The 19,305-nt window shown below is 40.9% G+C and overlaps 1 protein-coding gene across 2 annotated transcripts in view; it reads right to left on the reverse strand.

The window, feature by feature from the left end:
- The window catches only part of LOC111964083 (leucine-rich repeat transmembrane neuronal protein 4-like), a 54,623-nt gene extending 35,734 nt beyond the window's left edge, over positions 1-18,889 (reverse strand). For both annotated transcript variants that reach the window (XR_011479902.1, XM_023987798.2), the window contains exon 1: positions 18,369-18,889. Coding sequence is in view for 1 of the 2 variants with exons in the window: in XM_023987798.2 (XP_023843566.1) it covers positions 18,369-18,372 (4 nt within the window). In the remaining variant the exon portion in view is untranslated. The remainder of the gene's footprint in view (positions 1-18,368) is intronic.
- Between the last annotated feature and the right edge of the window lie 416 nt (positions 18,890-19,305).

The raw sequence follows: 19,305 nt of genomic DNA on the forward strand, positions 1-19,305 counted from the left end.
AGGTTACAATAAATATGGCCTCAGGTTACATGGTTTCCAGTTTGCACATAGTCCAGTGTAGTTCCTTTAGAGCCATTGTGATGTTGTCTTGGGGAGGAATATACACGGCAGTGACAATGACCCAAAAAATTATCTTGGGAGGTAATGTGGTCGGCACTTGATGGTGAGGTATTCCAAATCCGGAGAGCAAAAGGACTTGAATTGCTGTACGTTACCACAATGACACCATGAGTTGTTAATAATGAAACAAACCCCTCTGCCTTTCTTTTTCGCAGAATGTTTGTTCTTCCTGTCCCGGGGATAATATATCCGGAGAGACCCATGATTCCGTAAAACAGAGTATGTTACAGTCCCTGTCGTCTGTCTCTCTGTAAGGAGATCCTCACCCTGAGATCGTCTACTTTAGTGTCCAGGGACTGAACGTTAGCGAGTAATGTACTTAGAAGTGGTGGATGATATGCACGCCACTTGAGTCTGACTAGGGCCCTACTTCTTCTTCCTCTTTTCCGGCGTCAGCGTTTCGTTGCAGTCCCCGGGATGAATAGAGCTGCCTCGGGAATTCAGGGAAGTCGAATTTCTGCTCGAATTTCTGGTAAGTGACCACGATCTAATATCCAAAAGTTCTTTTCAGCTTTAGGTAATAATACAAGTAACGTTCTGAGCAAATAATGTAAGAAACAACACACACAAAACAAATACTGCAAAGTTGTCTAGGAGCTAGAAACAGGGTGAACATGTGATATTACAGTTCTTTCACCCATAGCTCTGTCTATGAATTTGAAAGTTGTTACATTTCTCTAGGCCCATCCCTCAGATTTATACCAAAACAGAGGCGGGATGCCCGCTTTGTGATTAAATTAAGGATTATAGCCTCAGACATGTCATTGGATTCCCTTGAGCACTGATGTGTGTCCATGAAGTGGCCCCTTCAGCTGAATTGCTGCTTCAGTTATCAAGGAGGTCTGTAGTCTACGGATGGATGACTGCGTGTGAGATCAGATGCTCTGTACAGTACATTGACATGGTGCCTAGGCTTGGGCGGTATACCGCAGCATATACAGTATACCAGGGTATTTGGAAATAGTAATGGGATAGTTTTTCAATACCTTCAATACCATTTAAACTATTTCTTTGAAGTTTTAAAAATGTATTTTAATATTTGTAGCTACTTTTAATGTAAATACCTACAGTCAACTTGTGCAATACGTTAGGAGATAAAGCAGATTGCGTTCTTCATTTCACCTATCACATAATTTTTCAATTTGAACCCTACCGGTAGTCCCCAGTCACATGGTGTTTGTTTACAAGTACACAAGGACAACAGACCAGATCCTTGTGAGTCAGTCACTGCAGCACACGCCAGGTGATCTACCTACAGTATAGAATCTTATAACTATTAAGTTAACGGTCTAAAATGTGCTAAATGCTCTGCAGTTGTGCATTTGGTTTGCTTATTTAGTAGCTAGTTGTCTAGCTAAGTGGTTAGCTTCTTGCAAAATCAAGCTTATCTTGGTAACAGCAGGGAATCACCTCCCTTGCTGTCTAATATTTTTTTGTGCGTGCAGCAAACTCTGAGTAGCATTTTTTAGTAGCAATCTTGTTAGTGTTGCTAATCTTCGGATTACAGTGGCACAGTGGGGTTTGAAAATAGCACCCCTTGTGTTCAGTGCCGGTATTACCGAGTATCCTGAGATGGCAAAATGTCAGTATGAAGGTATGACAAGTCTAATGTGGCCCCTGATCAGAGCAGCCAATTTTCTAGAGCAGTGTTCCTCACTCGATATCCGTGAGGACATAAAGGTGCAACTATTATCTATTGACTGTCCTAATTACCACACCATGCCACTGATGAATGCTAGATATCATGCCCTGCACTTGAGCACAATGAAACTATTGAATATTGAAACTTAAATGTAAAATGTACATTTATGTTCTAAGTCGTTTAGCAGACACACTTACACAGAGCAACTTACAGTTAGTGCATTCATTTTAAGGTAGCTAGGTGAGACAACCACATATCACAGTCATAGTAAGTAAAAAAAAATCACGAGATAAAATATTATCTTTTGCAGCTGTTTAAGAAAATTAAACTTAAAAAGACTATTTCCAGTAAGTGCAGGTTTTCCTTTTTCCAATGGAATATCAATCTCTCATTTGAAATGTCCTAACCTATATGGTATAACCACAGCTCACTGATGAAAAGATGTATTGTTTTCATGATTTCATGTTTTTTTAAATGCAGTACGTGTCTGGGCTTTGAATTGCATTTACATTCTGTGCTCCCTCAGTATTTGATCATGTTCTGACCTTGGTGGTTTGAGAGGCCAGACTATTGCCGTACATTGGCTTTAGTGTCTATTAAGTTCTTTCTGTTTCTTCGTGTCCAGTGGTGTTAGTAACAGAACTGGACATGCACTAGACATGAAGAAACAGAAGCCTGTTAGTAGCCTGTTACCACTCTGATCAGAGTTCTTACTTGGTCTTGGATGAATAAATGCGCTGATGCCTTGTTTTATCCTTCATCTCACAGTCCTTTGGTTCTGGCTTTCAGTTGCCTTTCACCCATGTAAACTTGTTTAAACTCTGACTAACAAGTATGGTCACAAAATGATCAGTATCCAATTTGAGGCTGCATTTGATCAGTCACCCATTGCAGCCCCGAACAATCCTGATATTCTGAGGCATCAAAATTAAATCCATTACAGGAGAGGCAATTTCCTTCTATAATCTCTTTTCCCATGATTCTCTGACTCATAGTTGGAGGAAAAACTCCTCTGTGAGAGAAAATCACGCAGCCTCCAATACTTCTTGCAGTTTCTGAAATTATGATTCAAACTGTGTATTGGAAATGATGATTCAAGCTACTGTGTAAATGAAGCCCTGAGGTCATTAAACCAATACAGTATGCCAGGGCCCTCACCTTCATTAAGAGTACACCAACAGAGCTGGCCAAGCATCCACTGCAATTTACAGACTCATCACTTTCAACTAAATGGTAATTCCATTGGTACGGTTAGCATGTCCCTCCGAGAGCCTACAGAGAACCCTCTCTCCTATTAGATCACTTACACACCATTTGGTGGCTTGCATGAGCACACGTGCCGATCCATAGGGAGGAAATCAATAGACACACCTGGACATTCGGGAACATTCCCCAGATGTAACATATAATCTGGGGCAGGACCATTTTTCCCCATGCTTTGGGCTCATTGACATCTCCGCATGACGGCTACGCTAATTAGCACACGGCGGCACAACATAGATCTCAGAACGGACGTGGAGCGATAAAACCCACCCTAGTGTCTAGGGCTTTTAAAGAGCGCCTGGCAGAGAGACGTGGCCACGCGTCTCAGATTGATCATCAGGTCATTACTGGTCATTAAACGTGACATCCTGTTCAGCCGTAACCTGATTTTCCCTTATCACATGGATCTGGCATAATATAGGGCCTGCCAGGAGTCCACCTTTCCAAGGTGGGGCTAATGCTCTCTAGAAACCACTTGCCTGACAGAGATTAATCAATAAGCCTATTAGATAAATAGAGTAAAACAAATTGTTATGCCCCTGCCTGCCTCTGTAGGCATACCGAGGGGAATTAAGAAAGAACATGAGAGGTGCAATGACAAAGGACTACAATGACTTACAGACACAGAGACATGCACACACACACACACACAGAGCGTGCACACACACTTATTTTATATTCATCACGATGCCTAGCTAACATAACCATGACATAAAATAGTCTGAGCCAGGTTTTTATCTGGCACCCTCTCTATCCAATGATATAATGCTACACTTAGAGACTACGGCTACTTTTCCATCTGATTTTGGGATGAACACATTGAGCTTGTGCCTCCCAGTGCTCTACTTCTGCCACAATCATCAGTGAGAGGAACATCTCATAAAAGGATGAACACTGGCAGCTCAACTTATTCTAATGCCATTTTCAACCGCAACATTCTACTTCAAGGCCGTTGCAGAATGTTAGTACATTCCACAGAACCTTCTTTTCATAGTCGAAGGCATGAAACAAGGTGTAAGCATAGCTACCACATCAGGGTTGCGCGACAAATAAAAAGGTATCCAAATTCCTCCAGCTTTTCCCTGTTGCTAAAATACTGTAAATTGATGGCATCGAGCTCCTCCAAGGTCAGTTCATTTAAAAGCAACTAATTTAAAATCATCTAAAACAGAGGTTGGCTCTTTCATAAGACTGAGTTGGATTCTGGCGGCCACGGCAGAGTCAGCTGTCATCTTCCTTGGCGGGTCGACAAGTTGATATTTCATTTGAATGCACAGTGCTCTTGTGGTGCGCTGACACAAAGGCTATTACCCAGAGTGCCCATGTTAATAGAGCGGCCAGCACCGTGAGAGCTGCACCGTGGAGCACTTCAGAGAACCCAAAAATATTGCATATAGCCTAAGCCCTCAGCATATAACATGGGTCAGATACGGTATAGGATGTCTAAAAAAAATAACTTATTCAATCACACTCAGTAATAGATTTCCTGGATAAGTATAAATCAATATGGACATTGAACTTCTAGCAATGGGGAAATAAAATGTGGTCTTAAGATAACATGGCTCAAAATGGTTTATTTGTAATGTGTCTTTGAAATGAAGAATAAGATACTCAATTTGTATGTTAAGAGCTCCGTAAAAAACGTCAATGTCAGTGATTAACACTGGTGTGAAGTACGTAAGTGCTTCTACACCTGCATTGCTTGCTGTTTGGGGTTTTAGGCTGGGTTTCTGTACAGCACTTTGTGACATCAGCTGATGTAAGAAGGGCTTTACAAATGAATTTGATTGATTAAGTAAAAATACGTTGTCGTTGTTTGGGGTATCTGAAATGTACTTTACTATTTATATTTGAAAATTGTTATTTTACTTCACTACATTCCTAAAGAAATTTCTGTACTTTTTACTCCACACATTTTCCCTGACACCCAAAAGTAGTCGTTACATTTTGAATGCTTAGCAGGACAGGAAAATGGTTGAATTCACACACTTATCACAAAAACATCCCTGGTCATCCCTGCTGCGTCTGATCTGGCGGACTCACTAAACAGATGCTTTGTTTGTAAATTAAGTCTGAGTGATGGGGCGTGCCCCTGGCTATGCATAAATAAAATAAAATGGCGCTGTCTGGTTTGCTTAATATAAGTACATTGAAATGATGTATACTTTTACTTTTGATACTTACGTATATTTAAAACCAAATACTTTTAGACTTTTACTCAAGTAGTAATTTACTGGATGACTTTCACTTTTACTTGAGTAATTTTCTACTAAGGTATCTTTACTCAAGTATGACAATTGGGTACTTTTTCCACCACTGGTGATTATGAACCAGGTAGTTTGGGTCCTGGATGCTGATTGGCTGAAAGCAGTCTTATATCAAACATAAAAAACTGGGTGGTTCGAGCCCTGAATGCTGATTAACTGACAGCTATGGTATATCAGACTGCATACCATGGGTACGACAAAACATAGATTTTTACTGCTCTAATTACGTTGGAAACCAGTTTATAATAGCAATAAGGAACCTCAGTGGTTTGTGGCATATGGCCAATATACCACTGCTAAGGGCTATATCCAGGCACTCCGCATTGCATCGTGATTAGGAACAGCCCTTGCCGTGGTATATTGGCCATAGACCATACCACCTCGGGCCTTATTGCTTAAGTAGAACATCTCTGGTATTCTACCCTGAGCTGCTGCATACATGTAAACATGCTCTCCTCTATAGTGGGTAGTTACCAGGGGTTAAAAGAATAACAAAATGGAGGACTATTAAAAACAGCAAGATCAAACACTTCCTTTATAGTACATTACCCCAGGCTAACTCAAGGTCTCTGGTGTTAAGGTTAGTGAGTGGATAAGGAAAGTAATGGACGCAAGAGAATCCACAGTCTAGAATCATCCATTGTTAGTGTCTCTTTGCGACACAAGAGCAGACAGCTTAAAGTATGTATTAGTGCTGAGTAGTGTTGCACGGTATTCTTTTGATGCTAGAACATGAAAAACGGTTCGGTACTAGAATTGTTGTTACTTTCAGTACTTCTGTCAAATGTGTCTCACGTCAGATACGGATTGAGAGGATGGAGTCTGTCTAGTAATTTGTCTGAGTATTTTCAGGGGGATCAGTAGTAAGCTAGCCAGGCTACTTGTACATGCAGTTGACACAGCAAGAGCAACTTTTGAAGAGCAAGCGAGAAAGGGAGAAAATGTTGACAGCATGACTTCTAACAAAAACATTATCTCTCGCCCGCATCTAGTTTACAAAACTGTCTCCAGAAGTGAACTACGGTAAGGATGATGAGGGCCAGCCCACCAAAACAAATAAGAAAGAGGTGTTACAAAGCAGTACAGCGCAAGTGAGGTTTAGTTCCAAAACGACATAAAAACTATTTTACAAATGACATTTGCACTGTAACGTTATTCTTCTAAATTAAAAAAATATCAATGACGACAGATAATTGGTTCGTATGACATTACATTTTTTTCCTTTTTTTGTCATTTAGCAGACACTCTTATCCAGAGTGACTTACAAATAGTGCAATCATCTTAAGATAACTAGGTGAGACAACAACACATCACAATTGTATCAAGTAAATTTTCTCTCAACAATGTATTTATCAGCAAAGTCAGTGTAAGTGGGAAAAAATAAGTACCTTTTTGGGGGGTACTTCTTTATTATTTAAGATACTCTTCAAAGAGATAGGGTGCAGTTCCCCTTGCCGCTCCAAGTGGGGAGCCAGCCAACAGAGATTTGCAGTAGTCTAGACGGGAATTGACAAGTGCCTGGATTAGGACCTGCGCCGCTTCCAGTGTGAGGAAAGGTCGTACTCTACGGATGTTGTAGAGCATGAACCTGCAGGAGCGAGTCACTGGTTTGATGTTTGCAGAGAACGACAGGGTGTTGTCCAGGGTCACACCAAGGTTCTTTGCACTCTGGAAGGGGAACATCGTGGAGTTGTCAATCGTGATGGAGAGGTCTTGAAGTGGACAGGCCTTTCCCGGGAGGAAGAGCAGCACCTCCGTTTTGTCAAGGTTGAGGTGGTGGGCCGACATCCAAACTGAGATATCTGCCAAGCGCGCAGAGATGCGTGTCGCCACCTGGGTGTGAGAAGGGGGGGGGATATTTTTGTGTCTGTAAAATTTATATATGTGAGAAATGGCAGTGGAAACTCCTTTATACGCAAATACTGATATAATAACCATTATATTGAAGTAAACTTGGAGTCAAGTGATGATATGGTGTGTGGTCCTCCCACTATGACTTGGAAAACATGAAGTTTATGAGGCTACAGATGAAAGAAGTTATGATGAACTTCACAGTGTGGTGAAAGTGCACGGTGATGAGCTTGATGCTCCTTTACAATAAATATCCAGGGTCTTATTCTGGTGACATGATGATCGATGCCTGGCTGCCGTTTGACAAATCTCATAACGTAGGCTTATACCCCGCACTGTATCTGCGAGCTATTGGCTAGAACGCAGGTGTCAATACCAGAATGTGCACACTAGGTATATAACGCCACATTTTTTGTGAGAAAACCATCAGTAGAGTTGAAAATGCGACGGAAACTCTTATGTGCATTACATCATCACACACAGCCTTTTATCCGCAACAAGTACATTTGATGGAAACTAGAGTTGCACATTTTGGGGATTATTCAGAGGTGTAAAATTTTCATGGGAATTAACGGGAATATATGGGAATTAACTGAAATATGAGAATAATATTAATACCATTTTAATGTAGATTTTTTTTGCATTGGATATATTTACCATATCATATGGAGACAGAAACAAAAACCTTTTACCTTATCATAAGTAGACATAATTGCAAAATTTCCAATAGAAATTTAAAAAGCTATTTAGTTATGAATTGAACTTTAATTAAATGAGTTGACTCTTCACATGGGATGATTTCACTGAACAACAAAAGAAAAGGATTATTGAATGATCCCAATGATCCATTGTATCTCCCCCCAAAAAATTCAACATACATCTTTAAAATGATAGTCCAGAAACTAAAGCTTTGGTTGTCTTCCTCTCAGGCTTCCATGTTTTCTCTGTGGACCTCCTCAATGTACACCTCTTGAACATCAGACTCTGAGGCCTCATCTTCACTGTCACTTTCAACCTTGTTGAGGATGGCTCGTTGTCAGGCTCAAAAAGCCTCACATTTGCCCGGATAGCCACCAATTTTTCAACACTTGTATTGGTCAACCTGTTGCGTGCTTTGGTGTGTGTGTTCCCAAACAAGGACCAGTTGCGCTCTGAGGCGGCTGATGTTGGTGAGATTTGGAGGATGATGGAGGCAACAGGGGAAAGCGCCTCAGATCCACAAAGTCACTTCCACCAGGTGGCTGATGAGATATGTTGGCACGACTGCCATATTGCATCTACATCCCAAAGCCCTTGCTTGGAAGTGTACTTCGCCAGACTGCCAAGAACCTTGCCCTCATCCAGGCCACGGTGGAGAGACACGGTAGTGATGACACCATAGGCCGTGTTGATCTCTGCACCAGACAGGATGCTCTTGCCAGGATACTTGGGCTCCAACATGTACGCTGCGGCGTGTATGTGCTTCAGGTAGAAGTCTTCACTCTTTTTGATATTTCAGAACTGCAGTTTCCTCTGCTTGGAGCAACAGTGAAGTGGGCAGGGCAGTACGGATTTCTTCTCTTCTCTGAACATCAGACAGGATGACATTGTCTCCCTCAATTCGTGCAATGGCTACTGCTATAGGTTTCAGGAGTTTCAGGCTGCTTACCACTCTCTCCCAAAATACACCATCCAGGAGAATCCTCTTGATGGGGCTGTCCATATTGGCAGACTGTGATATGACCATTTCTTGGAGACTCCTTCCCCTCCAGGAGACTATCAAACATGATGACAACACCACCCCAACGGGTGTTGCTGGGCAGCTTCAATGTGGTGCTCTTATTCTTCTCACTTTGCTTGGTGAGGTAGATTGCTGCTATAACTTGATGACTATCCATTGTTTTATGCACTTGGCCAGATGATTCTGCATCTTTGTTGCATTCTTCACATATGATTTGGCACAGTATTTGCAAATGTACACAGCTTTTCCTTCTACATTAGCTGCAGTGAAATGTCTTCACACATCAGATAGTGTGGCATTTTCTGTGGCATTTTCCTATAAAGATTTTAAAAAGGAGTAATAAAAAACGAATACAATTCCATGTACAGATAAATAGTTAAGCAGTTAGATTAAACAACTCTTTTGTAAGATAAATGTTTTAAAATGAAACATGTATGGAAACAGGTGAATTAACACTCTTCAGTTAGCAGGCTCAAGCAAGCTAAAACCCACATGGTAGCAAAAAGTAACTAGCAGAAATTGTTAACAAGTTAGAAATTATTTGAACACACTTTGCTGTAGGCTACTATTTACTAGTTCATGTAATCATGTATGTCATATAAAATATATTCACCACACCCAGTATTGTAATCAAAACTTACCAGAAAGCATGTAGTCCTTGGCTCAGACAGTGTAGCAGTGGGCTCAATAGCATCTCATTAGTGTGCAAGATCTTGAGAATCAGCTGTACATGCGATGAAAGAATGCATGCAGAGGGTTGCAATTCCATTGATTTGGGGATAGTTTAACCAAAATATGCAACAAGACCCATAATTGCCGTATGTGTATCCCACAAAAAAGGTTCACTGGTATAAGCTAACTGTTTTGATGAATTTAAGCAAAATTTCCCCAAATTTTCAAGAAAATTTCCGACCCTTTGCAACCCTAATGGAAACACATCTCTGCTGGGAAAAATGTGTTTTTATGCGGATTTTAGAACATTTGCATGAAAATCTGTCGCCATTTAGATGGAAACCTAGCTACTAACATGAACATACAGTATATTCTGCATGACATTCATGTGAGCATTATAATATGATTACAACAAAAAAAGTTATGTGAAATGCTCTCTATGACAACAATATACTGTATATAGACTACTTTGCGTTTCTCTGGGCTTTCTAACAGTACCCAGCCAGCAGCCCTGTGAAGGCATTGCAACCTGGGAGTTGAAAAGCACTGAAAATAATTGTAGTATGCTGTGTAAAATCCATTGTTGACTATTGCAATATCGAAGCTTCAGAAATTAGCTTCAAAGTTGTTTTGGAACTAAACTCTTCATTTAATACATTAAATAATATATTTGTAATGAATAATGAATCTTAGGTCTAATAAATGTAATTTGACCCAATATTATGGCCATAGATTAGCAAATTAACCCTGCTATATATCAAATTACATTTTTAAACAGTTTAGATGTAAAAAATAAATAAAAATACTTTGTATGCTCTGAGTCCCAAAAATATTGTTCTGTTATTTAATATGGCGTTTTATTTTTTAAAGAAATTGAATGTAGAAGATATTCTATTTGTTATTTTAGTTACCAGTTATCAACATATTGTGCAATGTTTAAAAAAATTAAGCCAGTGGTTATTCTGTGACTAGCTAATAAGCTTTCTTTATTTTTTTGGTGATATTGTTTCGGCATTGAGTATCGTGATACTAAACCTAGTATCTGTATCGAAGTCAACATTCGGGTTTCACGACAACACTAGTGCTGAGCCAAGGTCTGGCTTAGTAGCACTGTATGTGATATACTGCAATACTGAGTGTATTCACTCAGATTTAAGACACATAAAATGAAAAAGACTTTCAAGCCACATAAGCCTGGGACATATTACCAATGCAGGACTGCCATCATGCAACACAGATTAATTGGTCACACTTAAATTGCAATATTGAAATGAAGTACCCTTTACACACTTTAAACCCATTATTTTACACCCATTAATTTAGAAATTGGAGAGAGCTGTAATTCCAGTTCACAGTAGAAGAAGGGAGCAGTATAAAATCGACTGATTTATGATAAAAACAGATTTTATAGGTAGAGCTAACAGAAGTGTAGCAGCAAAGGCAGAGGTAGTGGAGGCAGAGGTAGAGGAGCTAAAGCTACACTCCTCGAAAAAAGGGTTCCAAAATGGTTCTCCTTCCAAAAGGAAACCCTTTTTGGTTCCAGGTAGAACCCTTTTGGATTCCATGTAGAACCCTCTGTGGAAAATGTTCTTCATGGAACGCAGAAGGGTGCTTCAAAGAGTTCTCCTATGGGGACAGCCAAATAACCATTTAAGGTTCTAGATACTGTAGCACCTTTTTTCTAAGAGTGTATAGCACAGCAAGAGCTTTAGACGTATAGTATAGGAGCTGGTTAATCAGAGACAGGAACTCAGCCTGGATTACAGTGCATAAATTAGAGCCTTAAATGAAATGAGGACCAACATCCTTATTAAGCTCAATGATTATTATTTATTTTTTTACCTTTATTTAACTAGGCAAGTCAGTTGAGAACAAATTCTTATTTTCAATGACGGCCTGGGAACAGTGGGTTAACTGCCTTGTTCAGGGGCAGAATGACAGATTTTTACCTTGTCAGCTCGAGGATTCGATCTTGCAACCTTTCGGTTACTATTCCAACACTCTAACCACTAGGCTACCTGACGCCCAATTCTGTGTGGCTGGAATGAGGCAGATTTGGAACATCTCTGACCTGCCGAAGCAGAACTGAGAGAGAGGCCAACCCACACACAACCCTGGAATCAGAGTGGGAGGCTGGGGAAGGGATTTGCACAGCATAATAAATTATTTCAGAAAAAAACATATCGGGGAAGGCTCAAGAGAAGAGCAAGAGCTGCCTTATGCACTCTCTTTGACAGCCTTTGGGGGGGAACTAGCTTGCATTTAACTTTTTATGTTCCTGTGCCATAACTGTGCTTATTAGTATTTGTCAGTGCAGATGATATAATGGTATAGTAGTGGATAAATTGTTCCATATGATATTCTAAATTATGCAAAGCGATATTTTCCATAATTCCATAATTCCAGTAGAAAACAACTCAAGGGTTAAAAGTTAATGCCCAGATTAAACTGCACAATTATGAGCATTAAGTGCTGATTAGCTAATATAATCACAAGAATGAAAAGATTATATATAATTCTAGGGTTTCATTACCCATTATCAATGAGCAGCCTTGCAGCTGAACCAACTACTTATTTTTTTAAAGCAGACAGGTATGAAGCTTTAAAGATGCTTGTTATAAGCATCTATGAGGGGGTCATACATGCTTATGACAAGTTTTGCAATGCATTATAACCACATTATAGTTTTTTTATTTTACCAGGCAACTCAGTTAAGAACAAATTCTCATTTTCAATGGCGGCCTAGGAACAGTGGGTTAACTGCTAACTTGTTCAGGGGCAGAACGACAGATTTGTACCTTGTCAGCTCGGGGATTCGAACTTGCAACCTTTCGGTAACTAGTCCACTGCTCTAACCATTAGGCTACCTGCCGCCCCGTAATGCTTTATACCTGTTTGCTTTAAGTTCATACGACAAAGCTTTAGAATAAATAATAAGGAATACATTGCAACTAAATCAAAAATAGACCACTCCATTGTTTCTTTGAAATCCCAACCACAAAGTGTGTTAAAAATGTCCATAAAAGAACATATCTGTAAGTATCTTTATCCAGTAGGAGATTAAGTAGGTGGCTACATTAAGCCATATGTGATCCCAGATCTCAACGAAGCTGAGAGCAGTTACTGCATGTCTTGTTTTAGTACACATGCAAGGCGGAGGGGATTAAACATGCATCCACTCTACACTTTGTTTAACAAGCACAATGAGCCAGGAACAAGTAACTGAGCATGGCAGCAGACAGATAGAGGAACCATTCTACATCAGACAGCTGGCAATTAGACCATGTCATCTTATAGCCCCAATGATCTCTCTCACCTATCTGTCATGGTTTTCAACAGTCATTTGTAGGTAAGACCCACCAATGAAATGTTGATTGTTCTTACATTTCCCACCACACCAATTCTTAAGAGGCTCTTGAGACATGCGTCAATGGATCGGTACAGTCATTGGGTAGGGATGGGATTTTAAGTAGAAGGTAGTATAACTGTTTTCATTTGCTCCATCACAGTTAAAGGTAAAAGGGCTTGATATACAGGTCTCAATTGAAAAATATTATTAATCTCAAGGGACTTTCTGGTTAAATAAAGGTTAAATAAAAACAGCTGTTATTCATGTGAGTATTGATTTGTCTCATTGTGATGCAGGCTCCTATATGTATGAAGCATTCAGAATTCATACAAAGCGAAGCAAGTATATTTATGAAAGTTTCCCAGTGCTACTAATGAGAACCAATTAGTTTGTTGGATTTCAGTCCATCTTTCCTTTGACACATGAAGCTATGACACACCAGGCGAGTCAAATGTCACCATTATTAAAGCATATTAATTCCTAATTTCTAGGACTTCCACTAGACTACAGTGCTGCCAGGTGTACAAAGATCATGCTTCAACAGACAAAATCAGGTCCCATCAAAATAACCCCCCTTCCTCCAGTCATGCAACCTTACCAGCACTTGACATTTGTGACAGATGGGACAGCTCTTTCCACCCTTAATGTGGAGCCTGTCAGATCACTGGAACTTACATTTTGACGCACAGGTATCAGTAGGAATAACATATCCCATCAGAGAAGCTATCCATGGCATTGGTAGGTAGAAATGTATGCCTAAAGCCCCAGTCAGACTCTCTCTCCCCTGCTATCCATACTGAGGAGTTAGAGTGAACTTGTTGAAATGTATGCCTAAAGCCCCAGTCAGACTCTCTCTCCCCTGCTATCCATACTGAGAGTTAGAGTGAACTTGTTGAAATGTATGCCTAAAGCCCCAGTCAGACTCTCTCTCCCCTGCTATCCATACTGAGGAGTTAGAGTGAACTTGTTGAAATGTATGCCTAAAGCCCCAGTCAGACTCTCTCTCCCTGCTATCCATACTGAGGAGTTAGAGTGAACTTGTTGAAATGTATTGCCTAAAGCCCCAGTCAGACTCTCTCTCCCCTGCTATCCATACTGAGGATGTTAGAGTGAACTTGTTGAAATGTATGCCTAAAGCCCCAGTCAGACTCTCTCTCCCCTGCTATCCATACTGAGGAGTTAGAGTGAACTTACTGTGCAGTGATGTGGCCGGCAGCAGCTGATAACTCCGTGAGGAATCTATCTCTAGCCACTGATTAAAGGAGTCGATAGCCAAAGCAGTAATTGGGTTTAAAGGTTCAATGCAGCCGTTTTCTTTTATCTCAATAGCTTCTTAGAAAAATATTATTTCTCAAGGAAGAATTTTGCTAGGACTGTCTGGTGTCTGGGAGTAGTCAGAGAGTGGCTTAATTGGAGGAGCCTAATGGGAGGGATGTGTAACATGAAAACTAGATATTATTGGCAGAGAGGAGCAGGTTGCCTATATACACAGACTTGAAATCATTGGCCACTTTAATAAATGCAAGGCACTGTAATAATGTAACTTTAATCATGTTTACATATTTTGCACTCATCTCATATGTATATACAGTATTCTATACTATTCTACTGTATCTTAGTCTATGCCGCGGTGACATTGCTCGTCCGTGTATTTATATATTCTTATTTTTTAAATATTTTTTTACCCCCTTTTTCTCCCCAATTTCGTGGTATCCAATTGTTAATAGTTACTGTCTTGTCTCATCGATACAACTCCCGTACAGGCTCGGGAGAGATGAAGGTCGAGAGCCATGCGTCCTCCAAAACACAACCCAACCAAGCCACACTGCTTCTTAACACAGCGTGCATCCAACCCTGAAGCCAGCCGCACCAATGTGTCAGAGGAAACACCGTACATCTAGTGACCTGGTCAGCGCGCACTGCGCCCAGCACGCCATAGGAGTCGCTAGTGCACGATGAGACAAGGATATCCCTACTGGCCAAACCCTCCCTAACCCAGACGACGCTAGGCCAATTGTGCGTCGCCCCATGGACCTCCCGGTTGCGGACGGCTGCAACAGAGCCTGGGCTTGATCCCAGAGTCTCTGGTGGCACAGCAAGCAAGCACTGCGATGGAGTGCTTTAGACCACTGCGCCACCCGGGAGGCCCCATATTTATATATTCTTAATTCTATTCCTTTACTTACAGTTGAAGTCGGAAGTTTACATACACTTAGGTTGGAGTCATTAAAACTCGTTTTTCAACCACTCCATACATTTCTTGTTAACAAACTACTTCGAGGCCTACCTTCAAACGCAGTGCCTCTTTGCTTGACATCATGGGAAAATCAAAAGAAATCAGCCAAGACCTCAGAAAATACATTGTAGACCTCCACAAGTCCGGTTCATCCTTGGGAGCAATTTCCAAATGCCTGAAGGTACCAAGTTCATCTGTACAAACAATAGTAAGCAAATATAAACACCATGGGACCACGCAGCCGTCATACCGCTCAGGAAGGAGACGCGTTCTGTCTCCCAGAGATTAACGTACTTTGGTGCGAAAAGTGCAAATCAATCCCAGAACAACAGCAAAGGACCTTGTGAAGATGCTGGAGGAAACAGGTACAAAAGTATCTATATCCACAGTAAAACGAGTCCTATATCGATATTACCTGAAAGGCCGCTCAGCAAGGAAGAAGCCACTGCTCCAAAACCGCCATAAAAAAGCCAGACTACGGTTTGCAACTGCACATGGGGACAAAGATCGTACTTTTTGGAGAAATGTCCTCTGGTCTGATGAAACAAAAATAGAACTGTTAGGCCATAATGACCATCATTATATTTGGAGGGAAAATGGGGATGCTTGCAAGCCAAAGAACACCATCCCAACCGAACCGTGAAGGACGGGGGTGGCAGCATCATGTTGTGGGGGTGCTTTGCTGCTTTCCTCCTCATGATGGAGGAAAATTATGTGGATATATTGAAGCAACATCTCAAGACATCAGACAGGAAGTTAAAGCTTGGTCGCAAATGGGTCTTCCAAATGGACAATGACCCCAAGCATACTTCCAAAGTTGTGGCAAAATGGCTTAAGGACAACAAAGTCAAGGTATTGGAGTGGCCATCACAAAGCCCTGACCTCAATCCCATAGAAAATGTGTGGGCAGAACTGAAAAAGCATGTGTGAGCAAGGAGGCCTTCAAACCTGACTCAGTTACACTAGCTCTGTCAGGAGGAATGGGCTAAAATTCACCCAACTTGTTGTGGGAAGCTTGTGGAAGGCTACCCGAAAAGTTTGACCCAAGTTAAAAAATGTAAAGGCAATGCTACCAAATACTAATTGAGTGTATGTAAACTTCTGACCCACTGGGAATGTGATGAAATAAATAAAAGCTGAAATAAATAATTCTCTCTACTATTATTCTGACATTTCACATTCTTAAAATAAAGTGGTGATCCTAACTGACCTAAGACAGGCAATTGTTACTAGGATTACATTTCAGGAATTGTGAAAAACTGAGTTTAAATGTATTTGGCTAAGGTGTATGTAAACTTGCAACTAAAACTGTAGATTTGTGTGTATTGGGTACATGCAATTGTTAGATATTGCTGCACTGTCGGAACTAGAAGCACAAGCATTTCGCTACACACACACTAACATCTGCTAAACACGTGTACATGACCAATAAGATTTTATTTGGACATTTATTGTCATGAGTCTTGTCCTGGAGGCAGAACTGGGCGATGTCCCCTTGGATAGGCCAGCTGCAAAGTCACAATTGGCTATATTGTATAAATTCATGAAAACAAAAATGTGCTTTTTGGTCTTAAGGTTAGGGTTAGGCATTAGGGTTAGCAGTGTGGTTAAGATTAACGTTAGGTTTAAAATATGATTGTATGACTTTGTGGCTGTGCTAGCTAGTAACCACTCTGTAGAGCTGCCTCCAGAACAAGATTCATGACGAAAAACGCTAACCTGCCAGAGAGGAGGGAAAATTCTTTGTTATTCGTCTATTCACTTACACTGAGTATACCATATACCAAACATTAGGAACACATTCGTCAGGACATGGTGTTGAAAGTGTTCTATAGGGATTCTGGCCCATGTTGACTCCAATGCTTCCCACAGCTGTGGCAAGTTGGTTGGATGTCCTTTGGCTGGTGGACCATTCTTGATACACACGGGAAACTGCTGAGTGTGAAAAACCCAGCAGCGTTGCAGTTTTTGAAACATACTACCATACCCCGTTCAAAAGCACTTAAATATTTTGTTTTGCCCATTCACCCTCTGAATGGCACACATACACAATCCATGTCTCAATTGTCTCAAGGCTTAAAAATCCTGTTTTAACCTGTCTACTGCCCTTTATCTACACTGATTGAAGTGGATTTAACAGGTAACATCAATAAGGGATCATAGCTTCCATCTGGATTCACCTGGTCAGTCTTTGTCATGGAAAGAGCAGGTGTTCTTAATGTTTTATATACACAGTGTATACTGCCTGGTGATGCCACCCAGCCAAAGAAGCTGAAAGAAGCTCTTTTCAAACAACTCTCACACTAAATGTGCATTATCATAATTTTCACAATTTCACAGTATTATCCCAACCTCATAGTGTGGAAATATATATAAAATAGAAGAAAATAACGTTTTTGACTGCATTGCCCCTTTGACCTGCTGGGTCCTGCCTCACTGCTTAGTATTTAGAACCTAAGAACTGGCTGTACCAGGGTGCTGCAGACTTGCAGGGATGGCTCATCAGCTAGGTCCACACTGGATGACTAAGGCGGGCAGAGGTCAAATATATATATATATACACTGAAAAAAAATACAAATGAGACCAAACAGACGTTTAACCAATTAGGATTAACAATGGGGCAGCAGGTAGCCTAGTGGTAAGAACGTTGGACTAGTACCTGGAAGGTTACAAGAGCGAATCCCCGAGCTGACAAGTTAAAATTCTGTCATTCTGCCCCTGAACAAGGCAGTTAAGCCACTGTTCCTAGACCGTCATTGAAAATAAGAATTTCTTCTTAACTGACTTGCCTAGTAAAAAAAAGTGTAATCCTCAAGCAGAGGAAAACTTTGGCAGAACTAGAATATCTCAAAAACTGTCCATAACGCATTAGTGCATTGCACATTAACAAATACATCGTTAAGCAATTAGCAACATCCAATGATCTGTAAACAAGTGCACCACACCTTTTATAGCCTTCCAATTAAAAGCAGGAGACACATGCGCATTTTTAAACAGTGGTATAATGGTTCATATTATGTCCATTACGCTTCGAATCTTGATTATGACAAAATATTCATCTCATACCCCTCAATCTCCTGTTACCTGTGCAGACTGCAGCCACTCTACCCTTGTGAGAAAAAATGTTCACTGACTCAAATCATCAGCTCTTGATTGAAAGATAGTGCTTGACTATTAATTTATTAAATTGAACAGTACCAACGGGTCCCCGCCACAATCGTTTCGAAATCGGACGGTATCCACTCACCCATATCGGCGCCCCTGGCTTGTATGCGGTGTTCGGAGGCGTAATCCCCAGRACAGATCACTGTTCTCCACCGTTCTCCAACACTCCGCTTCGTTCTTTCCGCGGGAAATGCGCGCAGCGCCTCACTAGACAAACACGAAGACTGGCTCACCTGCTCTCATGTTAAACAATTCATCCAAACGTTATTAGTTTATATACCCCAAATTCAAGTGTACCCCCATGACTATAGGCTATCCACGATTTGTTAACTTTTAGTCATATTCAGAATGTCGTACAAGTTAGGCATGAATCTAGGTTATTTTCGACGTAGCCTAAAGACATTTTATTACCGACGCACTGAACTCATATTTTTGTTCGGATGTGGTTTAACCCACAGCAGGAATACACAAAATAACGATAATGCTAAAGGCAGGATGAAAAGTTTAAATAAAACTCTCTACATTTTGCTAAAAGAATAAGAACAGCCGTTGTCGATGCCCTCATAGGTGTCTTGCCACAAACATCCAGAGAAATCGTCGAATTCTGAGGGAGAGCAGAGAAATCAGGGCTGGCATTGTAGTGTGCAGTCTGATGCGAGCGTGCGCCCGTGATTGCGCGCGCCTGAGCTTGGCTGTGTCCCTGATGCCTGTGTGTGTGTGTGTGTATCAGGTAGAGCTGCAGCAGTGGAACCGACAGTTTAGTCTGCAGATGTCTCTGTCAAAGAACTGCTCTACACAGCTCATGGTTTCCGATTTATGTTTAATGCAACCCTTTTCTTTCTACCTCCTCTTCCCAAAACACTCTGTATCGGCCTACCGACTTGATTCAGAAGATAAACTCACACACATTGAGGAGTACTGAAGGCTATTTATATGTATGTCATCATTATGATTTACATGAAGCGATCATTATACCATGGGTCATCATAACTCACCGTAGGTAATTATAGGGGATGAAA

The sequence above is a fragment of the Salvelinus sp. IW2-2015 genome, linkage group LG5, assembly GCF_002910315.2.
Source record: "Salvelinus sp. IW2-2015 linkage group LG5, ASM291031v2, whole genome shotgun sequence".
Lineage (NCBI taxonomy): Eukaryota > Metazoa > Chordata > Actinopteri > Salmoniformes > Salmonidae > Salvelinus > Salvelinus sp. IW2-2015.